Here is a 12,520-nt window from a genome sequence, read left to right as displayed (position 1 = left end):
TCCTAGAAACTCAAATTAAAATCCTTCCACATAAAAACTATATGATAGACAATTTATGTTTTGCTTCCAAGATTTTCCTCAACAATTATTACATTTTGAAATTATGAACCAACCTTTCAAACACACAAATCTCTCCTTAGAATTAAAAAAAAGCTCAAAAAGAATTTTTTCCAAAAAAATAAAAACCAAAAAAATAAAATAAAAAACCTTTAAATTCACCCTTGTGTGTGTTGATTACTTATTTCTATGCTCATATTTTTTAATCAGTATGTTTTCTAAATTTGTTTTAATAATCTCTATATTTATTTAGTTAACTCAATAGTTAATTTCTATCCAATCTCATTATTAACCACGCATGGTAATTACATAGCATTATCAAATACACAATTCATGAGATGAATTTCAGATTTATTTATTTATTTACACAAGCAAATGAATTGTCTTAGAAATATATTAAAAATATTTTTTAAATAAAAACTCTTATAAAAATATCTATAATGTGACATTTGAATGTGCAGTTAACATGGAGATTTTATGGAAGTTAAATATTGAATTAATTTATAAAATTAGATAATAAAATTTAATTGAATGAATTTAAAGAGAACATAAAAATTAATTGATTAAATTAAGAATATAGCAGTAGAGATGAACAATTCACACAAACATATGAGAAAATTTAGTAGTAACAAAGAAGGCGGATGTTATTACAAGACAGAGAGAGCCCAGTTAATAAATCACAGCCCAGCAAAATAAACCCACCGAGATCCGTCTACCATAACGAGCTCGCAATCTACAGAACCAGAACCCCTTCAAAAACCTTTCCCTCCCTCCCTCTCTCTTCTACTTCTAGGTATGCAGCACCTTCTCTTCTTCCTTTGTTGCCTTCATTTTTGCTTATGTATATTGTTTCGCGATTCAGTTTCTATTTACACAAGCTGTACACTTGGAATACTTTCGTTACGACTGAATGGTTACTATCCTAGTTACTTTCCTGTATCGTCATTAGTATGGAGTTTTAAGAAATGGGTTATTCGATTTGTAGAGAGAATTAGACACCCTGATGCTAAGTTGAGCTTGTTAAGTTACCGCGTTTATGTGTTTGTTGTTTTCAAGTTGCATCAGGTAAAAAGGTGAGATTTGAAGTTTAGTTCGAGTGGTAAAAAGGGGTCAGTGAGATTGTAGTCTTCGTTTTTTTCTTAACTTTTCTTAATCAGAGATTATAATGGTTTTGTTTTTAATGTTGATTGATACAAAATGAGAAGAATTTTTAAGCACAAATTTAGTTGGCATTCACTGGGTTTTGTGGAAGTTTAGCTGATTCGGCGGTGTTTGTGTTTGGTTATTTGATTTGGTTTATGATTTGGTATGGCAGGTTAAAGTGGTGACATGGACGACAATTTATATGATGAGTTTGGGAACTACATTGGTCCGGAAATAGAGTCTGACCGAGAGAGTGATGGAGAGGAAGAAGATGAAGAACTCCCAGACAAGCCTCATGAGGATGAGGAGGAATCTGATGGTGAGGACGCAGTTCATGCTTCCAATGGGTGGCTTGCTGCTTCTGATGATGTTGATATGGATAACCAAGTTGTTCTTGCTGAGGAAAAGAAGTACTACCCAACTGCGGAGGAGGTTTATGGTCCAGGTGTTGAAACGTTGGTTAATGATGAAGACGAGCAGCCTCTTGAGCAACCAATAATTAAGCCTGTTCGGAATATCAAGTTCGAGGTTGGGGTTAAGGACTCTTCAACTTATGTTTCCAGCCAGTTTCTTGTTGGTCTCATGTCAAATCCCTCTTTGGTTCGTAATGTTGCCCTTGTGGGGCATCTACAACATGGGAAGACAGTTTTTATGGACATGTTGGTTGAGCAAACGCATCATATGCCCACTTTTGATTTAAATAGTGAGAAGCATATAAGATACACAGATACAAGGATTGATGAGCAAGAAAGAAGGATATCTATCAAGGCAGTTCCAATGTCACTCGTTCTTGAGGATAGCAATTCAAAGTCGTACCTCTGTAACATCATGGACACCCCTGGTCATGTCAATTTCTCTGATGAAATGACTGCTGCACTCAGGCTTGCTGATGGTGCCGTGTTGATTGTGGATGCAGCTGAAGGAGTGATGGTAAGAATTGTTTTCAGTTCAATATTGCTAAATTCATTACAAAAATAGTACGTTCATATCTTATTATGATTTTATCCACACTTATGTGGATTAATTTGCGAAGTCCTTTTCCTTAGATAGTAAATTCATCAATCATGATGAGTTCAATACATAACATATTCTAGTCTTCTGCCCAATAGACATGAAGTCTGCAAATGGTTTTGTCCATGATTGGGCCAATTGCAGCAACAAGGCTATAATCTTCTATTGTTTGACTTGTGTCAACTTGTTCTCAAAACCATGCACCTATAGATCGTGTTTAAAATTTGAAGATGATATTTCATGATATGTTGTTTCTATGTGTGAACGAGCTTGGTCTAGCTGCTTGATATGACAATTTTTTATTTTTTTTTGCTTAGGTAAACACAGAGAGGGCCATACGCCACGCAATTCAGGAACAGCTGCCTATTGTTGTTGTGATCAATAAGGTAATTCCCTCCTACCACTGTCTCTATTGGCACGTCCAATTTGATTTTTCAAATATTTTGATTGGTTCATGAAGTGTTCTTTGCATAAATTTTGTTTTGAAGGTTGACAGGCTCATAACAGAGCTTAAATTGCCCCCAAAGGATGCTTACCATAAGCTAAGACATACCATAGAAGTCATTAATAACCATATATCTGCTGTCTCTGTGACTGCTGGAAATGTCCAAGTTATAGATCCAGCTGCTGGAAATGTTTGTTTTGCTGGTGCAACCGCAGGATGGTCCTTCACTTTGCATTCCTTTGCCAGATTGTATCTCAAACTCCATGGTATCCCATTTGATGCTGATAAGTTTGCGTCTAGTCTCTGGGGCGATATGTATTATCATTCTGAGGACAGGGCTTTCAAGAAGAAACCTCCTGCTAGTGGAGCAGAAAGATCGTTTGTTCAATTTGTGCTGGAACCTCTTTACAAAATATACAGCCAAGTGATTGGAGAACATAAAAAAAGTGTTGAGTCTACTCTTGCAGAGTTTGGCGTTACTCTTCCTAATTCAGCTTATAAATTAAATGTCAGACCTTTGCTAAGATTGGCTTGCAGCCAAGTTTTTGGCTCAGCCTTGGGCTTCACTGATATGCTTGTTAAGCATATACCTTCGGCTAGGGATGCTGCTGCTAGAAAGGTTGATCATACCTATACTGGGCCCAAAGACTCAATGATTTACCATGCCATGGTAGATTGTGATCCTTCTGGCCCCTTAATGGTTACTGTGACCAAACTGTATCCTAAGTCAGATTGCAGTTCCTTTGATGCTTTTGGTAGGGTTTATAGTGGTAAAATTATGACAGGGCAGTCTGTAAAAGTTTTGGGAGAAGGCTATTCACCAGAGGATGAGGAGGACATGACAGTAAAAGAAGTGACCAAACTATGGGTATATCAAGCTCGGTATAGGTTACCCATAAGCATGGCACCTCCTGGTTCCTGGGTTCTCATTGAAGGTGTGGATGCTTCAATTATGAAAACTGCAACTCTCAGTAATGTGAATTATAATGAAGAAGATATATACATATTTCGACCTCTTCAGTTCAATACTCTCCCAGTAGTTAAAACCGCCACTGAGCCTCTAAATCCAAGCGAGTTGCCCAAGATGGTGGAGGGTCTTAGGAAGATCAGTAAAAGCTATCCTCTGGCCATAACTAAAGTCGAGGAGTCTGGGGAGCACACTATTCTTGGTACTGGAGAGTTGTACTTGGATTCTATTATGAAGGACCTTAGAGAGCTCTATTCTGAAGTGGAAGTGAAGGTATCTATTTCTCATAATCCTATTTAATATACTTCTGTGATTTATTCTGCTCTTTCCTATGGGATGCTCTTAGTTTTAATGCACATTCATCTTTTCTAATGCTTCATGTCAAATGTAGGTAGCCGATCCTGTTGTCTCATTCTGTGAAACAGTGGTGGAGTCTTCATCAATGAAATGCTTTGCTGAAACACCCAACAAGAAAAATAAAATAACCATGGTAAAGAAGGCCACAAGTTTTATTTGATCTAGTTTGGGCCTTTCTATTTCAATGCTGTGGACTTTTAATTTAGTTAATCTGAAATGGTTCTTTACTTTATAGATAGCTGAGCCATTGGAAAAAGGGCTTGCAGAAGACATTGAGGATGGTGTTGTAAGCATTGACTGGAACCGGAAGGCTCTAGGTGACTTCTTCAAGACAAAATATGATTGGGATTTGCTCGCAGCACGATCCATATGGGCTTTTGGCCCTGATAAGCAGGTAATCTAGATGCTTAATGTACTCGCAGAACAATTTACCTGTGATTTAATTTTTTCAAATGATCTGTGATCAAATCCTGCTCATATTGTGATACTCTAATTCACTCATTTTTCCATGATTGGATTAAACAAACTTAATTAATCTTATTTGACATTGATATCTGCAGGGACCTAACATTTTGCTAGATGACACGCTTCCTACTGAAGTGGACAAGGGATTACTGGGTGCCGTGAGGGATTCTATTGTTCAAGGGTAAACTGGATTGTTCAAGGGTAAACTGGAACTTTCTTCTTTTTGTTTACCTTTTAACCAAATGCCTAACTAAAGCCTTCATGTTCTTTTGGATAGGTTTCAGTGGGGTGCACGAGAAGGACCACTTTGTGATGAACCAATCAGAAATGTTAAGTTCAAGATAGTTGATGCTAGGATCGCGCCTGAACCACTTCATCGCGGATCTGGTCAAATAATTCCAACAGCTCGGCGTGTGGCCTATTCAGCTTTTCTCATGGCAACCCCAAGGCTCATGGAACCAGTATATTATGTGGAGGTACTTGATACTTGTATCATATCAAAGAAATATGCATATTTAAGGGAGAATGGATATATAGAGTTTTGCTTCTTGTAAGTGTAACTAAAGGAACAAGAACAGCAATGGAATATGATGAGTTTGGCAGAAAGCTGAGTAGAATGCTCATCCTCAGCTTGCATAATGTCCTTTTAATCTCTTCTGAATAAATGCAATTAACTCATTTCATGAGCTAGGGTTTCTTGTTTGGATTGTTCTTACTAAATGTGCTTTTGTTGTTCCAGATACAAACACCAATTGACTGCCTCACTGCAATTTATACAGTGTTATCTCGCAGACGTGGGCATGTTACAGCCGATGTTCCTCAGCCTGGGACTCCTGCTTATATTGTTAAGGTGATGGCAGCACTTTGCCTACCCAGCTTACCTACTAATGGTCTTATACAAGTATTTATATGCAGATGGTCGACACACACCCTCAAACACTCAAACTTTTCTCTTATTCGTTTCTAATTTTTAACATTTGGAATTCAGGCATTTTTACCGGTCATAGAATCATTTGGTTTTGAGACGGACTTGAGGTACCATACCCAAGGGCAAGCATTTTCCCTATCAGTGTTTGATCATTGGGCTATAGTCCCTGGAGATCCCCTTGATAAGAGCATTGTTCTGAGGCCACTTGAGCCTGCACCAATCCAGCACCTTGCCCGTGAATTTATGGTGAAGACAAGGCGTCGCAAGGTATACCCCTCTCCCTCCTCCCAGTCTCTCTCTCTCTCTCTCTGTTATGTGGACGACTTCTTCAAGCTTGCAGAACATCTCCGTATTGAATTTATTATTTTTTCTGAGCGGCATGAGAATTCCAAATCAAGCAAAGTGCTATATGGAAATGGTTTAATTATAATCTCCTATGCTGTTAATGGATAAAACCAATAATCGTCTTGTTATACTTTTTATTTCAATTCGATATTCCAGGGAATGAGTGAAGATGTGAGCATTAACAAGTTCTTCGACGAAGCTATGGTGGTTGAGCTGGCTCAGCAAGCAGCAGATATATTCATCAACAAATGACGTGAATTCCAATGTGGGTGGTGCATATTTGGCCGTGGACCACTGCTGATTTTTACCCCTTTCTTGACATACGTTGAAAGGATGCGCGATGAGTAAATTCAAAGTTTTTGATGTTCGGTGCAATGTTGTATGATATTCCTTGCTAGTGACGCGAGAATTCTCTATTATTGAGCCCAGTAAGTTGGTAATGCAAGCCAGGTTGGGTTGTTTGTTCATAGATCCGTCGTGATCAGTTCGGTCACCTTAAGCCTCACCGGCATGCTTCCTCTCCTTCGCTGTCTGGGCTTGGAGGCCTCCAAACATCCTGGCCTCCTTGGATTAAAACCTTAACATCGAAGTGGAGGGACACAAATAATTCAATAAAAGACGGTAGTAGAAGTTTGACCCGTGTTTGACAGTGGGTTAATATATTTTTAAAAAAGTTAAAAGAAATATATCAAGAATATAAAAAATATTTTAATAGTGTTATTAAATCTAATCAAAAATATTAATTTTTAAATTTTTACTTAACTCTTTGATAGAGGGTCTGATAAGTATGCTAAAATAATAAAAAATTAGTTTCAAAGCGTTAATTATAACTTTTTTTTTTCTTATCTTGTTTAATAAAACTAGTTAATTGTTTCTTAAAATTTTAAAATATAGATTTAGGTTTACTTTTGCATTATTATTTTTGAATATTTTTAAATTTTATTTTTGACTTAAACGTTTGGGCCTGATTATCATGTTAGATCTATGCATTTTTTTTTGAAAATATAGGAATTTACTTTTAATTGTTTTAAAAACATATTTATTTTGTATTTTCATCTTTATCTTTTTAATCAAATATATTTTTATCTTTTCTATATTTCTTTTTTCTATTTTGAGACATTAACCATATGCATCTCTAAAATTCATTCAATTTTTTTTTAATCTTTAATTTTAGTGAAGAAATCATATATAAAATTGTACAAATTAAGATAGTCATAAGGTCAATAAGTCTTTTATATATACAATATTTTCTTTTCCTACAACATATTGTATCAATTCAAAAGTTTAAAAGTTTTCTTATAATCATATATTTCAAATTTTTGTATATACTAATAGTTATAATATAGAATAAACTCTCGTTGTAACAAATTTTAACAATTAGATCATGCAATAACATCTCAAATTTAAAATAAAACATGAACCTTTTAAAAAACTGTCCATCACTTGGATGGAAACATAAAATTAATATTTTCATCCACAATGCATACAAAAAAAAGAAAGTTTATTTTTGAAAAACTTGAAATAAATCAGTTAGAACTCAACATTTTTTTTCCCATTTTTTCCTCTTTGAATATAACAAATTTATAAAATAAGTTGCACAAACAAAAAAGAGTTTGCAGTTAAGTTCTACTGCATATGAATGAAAAATCCTACTTGAATGAGATATTGTTTTTTTTTTGCAGTCTAATTGTGCTTTTGAAAAATTTAAATTTTTTTGACTCAGGCGTTTAGGTTTGGCATGGTTGCCAGGCAAAGCGCTTGGGTCTAGACCGAAGCACTTTGGGTTTGGCAAACCATGCCAAACCTAAGGTGTTTGGGTATGCCAAACATACATTATTTGAAAAATAACAAACAAAAAGAACAATTATGCACTCTAGTTGTTAGGAAAGAGAAAAGAAAGAAAAAAAAACAAACAATTGATCACTAGTGACAATCCAACCATTATTTATCTATACAAGCCACATAGTATGGAAGATGACACAATTGCCCATCTAGTGAGACAACGGATGACTAGATTTGACCACTAGAAAGCGTTTCACGCGTTTTCTTAATGGCGCGAGTGCCACCCATTCATTATGGAAGAAAAAGAAAGCCAAAGAAACGTCTTGTAAAAAGATAAGAAATTAAAAGTGAAACTACTATTACAATCCACAGTAAAATATCTCTTAATTTATAATGATTTCCTCACACCATTTAGCTTTTGTTATAATATGTCTGTCATCTAATAACCTAGAATAGATTTGATAAGATTTATTATATTGTTTCAATGTGTTTTAGCGAGTGTTGTTAATAGAGTATCCCAAGTAAATTAGTTGGCCTAGGGGCGGTTTGGATCTGCATTTGAGATCTACTTGAAGGAGATAAAGATGTTAATGTAAGCCTTTTCTTTTATTATGAAGTTGACGATGCAAACCCTTTTTTCTCTTCAAATCTTCAACCTAACAAAAAATAAGAAAAAAGGAAACAAACCCATTAACTTCAGTTAAGGGAAACATATAAGGGCTTGAATCATTAATAGAAGTCTAACATCCTTGAATGGTCATTTTTCATTTTAAATTGGATGAAATCAACTCTTGTATTTTCAATTAAAGGTGATTTGATCCCCATTGTCCAACTCCATTACTAATTACAAGAGATATATATTTTACATAAAATATTATAAAAGAAAATTAATTAAAATAAAATACTTTACAAACCCTAAACAAAACAAAAAGGTCTGACTGATATTTAAATTTACTTTATTTATTGAAAATATTTCCAACTTGTGAAATTTCATAAAATATTTTACAAAATAATTATCAACTATTTTAACCACTACTGTTGCCACCATCACTATCACAATGTTTGTCATCACCACCATGATTGTAATCACCATTCCATTGTTGCCACCACCACTAATATAACCTTTATCATAATCATCACTATCATCATTATGATCTCAATGTTGCCACCTCCACCTTTACTCCCACCTCCACATTGCATCTTATTATTATTATTATTATTATTATTATTATTATTGTGTTTTTAAATCATTATTCATGTAAAACCTTCTCCATTCATGGAAAGATTTACACAAAACAAAAAAGGGATGTATGAATTCCATGTGTTAGTATATAATTATATGAATGATATGAAATTACCTTTAATCGAAAATAAAGGGCAAGTTTGACTCAATGTAAAAAAATGACGCGATGAAATCGAAAAATTAAACATCAGATAATATCTCAATCTTAGATCTAACTCTTTGACCTAAGAAATCTCAATCAATTAACTATAAACTAAAAGAGAAAAGAGTTTTATTATACTCTTCCTCACAATGAACAATTAATGGAAATAGTGCTTTATTTTTTTTTATTATTATCTGACTTTTTTTTCCAATCATTTTCTTTAAATCTCATTCTTTAATATTATAGTTGTTTTTTTATTGAGTTATCACATTCTCATGACACGAATCACAAGTTTGACGGGTTAATTTAGTTAACTCAAGTTTTTTTCTTCTTTTTCTTAATTATTTTTTTTTAATTTTATCCTTTAATATTTGGTTAATTTTGAATTAGACTTTATAATTTGTTTTGTTTACTTTCTATTATATTATTCTAGCCTCATGGCCTGAGAATAATGCTTAACGGGTTAACTCGAGTTGACTTAGATAATTTTTTGTCTTTTTTGGAATTTTAACCTTGGTTAACTCAAGTTATTTTTTTTATTTTCTTTCTAAAAGATTATCTTGGTCTCATGACCCGGGTCACGAGTCCTTCAACATTGAATTTGATTTTTAATGGGTTGTCTCTATTTCATGACCCAAGTCGCATGCTTATCGAGTTAGCCCAATTGCCTCAGTTTTTTTTTTAATTGATTTTGTTTAATTTCATCATTTAATATTATATTTTGTTGGGAATTAGGCTTCATAATTTGTTTCCATTTTCTTTTTATTAGGTTATCCCGACGTCATGATCCAAGTTTGACAAGTTAATTCGGGTCGCTTGTTAGGTCATTTTTAATTGATTTTTTTTCAATTTCATCATTCAATAATGGATTGATTGAAAATTAGACTTCATAATTTATTTTGATTTATTTTATATTGGATTATCATAGTCTCATAACCCAAGTTATAAATTCAACATGTTAACCCGAGTCGCAAAGTTATGGCTTTATTTTATCTTATGAAACATCTTATCATATAATCATTAAAATATATTATATACTTATGGACAAATTTGTTCCCTTGCCTAAGATTATTCCATTGATCTAAAATATTTTATTTATAGGATTGAGGCACATCTCCTCTTTAAACAATCCTTAACATGTCTCCAATAAAGTTTGGTTTCACCAATGAACATCATCTTAGCAAATCTAACTTTTATAATATCAAACAAGTTATGCCACTCAGAAAATTGATCTATATCACAAATTCATATATAAAATATTCAAAGGTTATGATGACTGTAAAAACTGAGTGCTTCTATTTTGTTAGGGCTTATGACTTACTCATTAAGGTCATCGCACTTAGAGTAACCTAAATGATATTCATACTGATGGATATTAGGGTGAACTTTCCTACCATGGTTATTCCTGTGATATTTATTAGTCTTTGGATGCCTTACTTGAGAACTCTCTAAGGATTCAATTCTTTTACACATGTTGGTCATCTAGGTTTGCAGTTCCCCTCATCTGACCCTAAAAGCATCACTAAGGGTCGGATTTATGGTAAATATAATTTTAAGCTTGGACACTAGATGATCACACAAATACATGTAACATTAACTTAAAAATAAAATTGAGATCACAAATGATTCTTACAAATAAATGTGGTGATTCTTACAAATAAAATCACAATACAAAAGTAAATCTAATTTTTTTTTCTTAATGTAGAGATTAATCAAGTTTAAAAAAACACTAGAAAATTTTTAAGCATGCAATGCTATATCTTTTAGTGTAAATTATTAATCAAACACAATGTTACATGCAATAACTAACAAATAACAAAAAAGACTAGATGCTAAATTATCATATTAAAAGAGATTGATAAGCAAAAATAACATATAGAAACGCAAGGTAGGACTTTATTAAATTTTTTTTGAATTGTTTTTAGGCACAAAAATAATATTAATAGCAACTTAAAATGATAGGTGCAAAAAAATATATAAAAAAATTCAACAAATTAAAAGGTAGAATAATCTACTTACTAGAATGTTGGAGAGTATGCTAAAATTTGTTGTAGTTGATATGGCAGAATTGTTTTTTAAAATGTTTTTTTTTTGAAAATATATAAAATTAATATATATTTTTTATTTTTTTAAAATTAATTTTGATATTAGTATATCAAAATAATTTAAAAATATTTAAAAATATTAATTTAAAATAAAAAATAAAAAAATTTAATATTTTTTAAAATATTTTTAAAACGTAAAAACAAATAAATTCTTCAATGACATAACATGACAAAATGACATGGTATTGCTGACATGGCAGGGCTGGATGCTGTGTCAGCTGATGTGGCATTGGTGAATTAAAATTCCTTGAGAGACTCATTTGTCGCCACTAAGATGATGAATTTACTGTGATTTGTGGGCTGATCTTCGGCTGGTTTGTGCTCTGGTTAGTGCTAGCGGCTGCGTGAGGCAGTCATGGTCTTCTCAGTGACTAGTCAGGCGAGGCAGCGACTGAGGTGGGTGATATACAGTTGGCGACAAGGAGACCTAATATGTGGGTCGGCTGATCTGCCGTAGGAGGCCAATCTGCTGGTGGAGTGGTCGGTTTGCAACTGTGAGGTGGGGGAATGAATGCGTGGTGGGAAGGGTGTGGGGGGGGGTTAAATAAAAATCTGATACCAAATTTGATACCAAACAAAAAAAGAGAGATTTAAAGTCTAATAAAAAAACAAATTAAAAAAAAGCCAGAGAATAAAAGTATAGGGTTGGGAAAGTTTACAACTTTATAAATTTTATTCAATTCATTAAAAATATCTCACATCTAAAAAAATATAATATAAATACTAAAATCTTAACTAGAAATAAATAATTAGACTTATAGCTTACTAAATAAAATATTCAATAATAACAAAATTAAACTTAATAAATAAAATTAAATAAAACAATAACTAAATTAAGTTCAATAAACAAACCTAAATAAAACTCAATAAAATAAAAGTTGAGCTATCCTCTATCATTATAGATCACATGAAGGTGTGAACCATGTTTTAGGTTTGGTGTCCTTGTCATGGAGTGATTAAGCTTGACCATTAGTCCATAAACTTTACTGCAAAATCAATTCTTTGTAGAAATAGAAAATACTTTAATGTTTAAATTAGTAAATATATTATGAGAACATAATGTGTAGTAAAAGAAGATATAAATTATAGAGAGTATGTATCTGTATGTTGTGTTTTTTTTTTTTATATACTTATATGACTTGTTATATGGTTGTTTGTGGTTCATAAAATTATTAAATGATTGTTGATAGATCTTGATGTTTATGTATTAAATTTCTCTTTTTTTAGCTTACTTGGTGATTAAGGTATTTATAGATCTTGATCACGTTAGCTTATTTTATGAGAGTAATCCGTGGAATGTAGTATGGTTGTTTGTGGTTTATAAAATTGTTAAATGATTGTTGATAGATCTTGATGTTTATGTATTAAATTTCTTTTTTTTAACTTACTTGGTAATTAAAATATTTATAGATCTTGATCACGTTAGCTTATTTTATGAGGATAACCCGTGGAATGTAGGTGTGATATCATAAATAAAGATGTTGATACTCGTGTATTTGGTGAAGAAATGTAGTGAATAAAAAAAATTTA

General features: G+C 32.7%; 1 protein-coding gene across 1 annotated transcript; it reads left to right on the top strand.

The window, feature by feature from the left end:
* Nucleotides 1–735: 735 nt before the first annotated feature.
* LOC133688841 (110 kDa U5 small nuclear ribonucleoprotein component CLO-like) lies at nucleotides 736–6,187 on the top strand. Its single transcript, XM_062108462.1, has 11 exons — nucleotides 736–850; nucleotides 1,373–2,130; nucleotides 2,529–2,597; nucleotides 2,700–3,896; nucleotides 4,015–4,113; nucleotides 4,216–4,374; nucleotides 4,541–4,626; nucleotides 4,723–4,921; nucleotides 5,185–5,295; nucleotides 5,434–5,640; nucleotides 5,875–6,187. Exons 2-11 carry the CDS (start codon nucleotides 1,387–1,389, stop codon nucleotides 5,968–5,970), a joined length of 2,967 nt encoding a protein of 988 aa, XP_061964446.1. The 5' UTR covers nucleotides 736–850; nucleotides 1,373–1,386; the 3' UTR covers nucleotides 5,971–6,187.
* Nucleotides 6,188–12,520: the final 6,333 nt, after the last annotated feature.

The sequence above is a fragment of the Populus nigra genome, chromosome 3 (assembly GCF_951802175.1).
Source record: "Populus nigra chromosome 3, ddPopNigr1.1, whole genome shotgun sequence".
Taxonomy (NCBI): Eukaryota; Viridiplantae; Streptophyta; class Magnoliopsida; order Malpighiales; family Salicaceae; genus Populus; species Populus nigra.
Note: the sequence above shows the minus strand (reverse complement) of the source record. Positions and strands in the feature narration are given on the sequence as shown.

Coding starts and splice junctions, on each gene's coding strand:
- LOC133688841 (XM_062108462.1), top strand. CDS start 1,387: ATGGACGACAATTTATATGATGAGTTTGGGAACTACATTGGTCCGGAA. Junction 2,131..2,528: donor ATGCAGCTGAAGGAGTGATG/GTAAGAATTGTT, acceptor TTTTTTGCTTAG/GTAAACACAGAGAGGGCCAT. Junction 4,114..4,215: donor AGAAAAATAAAATAACCATG/GTAAAGAAGGCC, acceptor TTTACTTTATAG/ATAGCTGAGCCATTGGAAAA.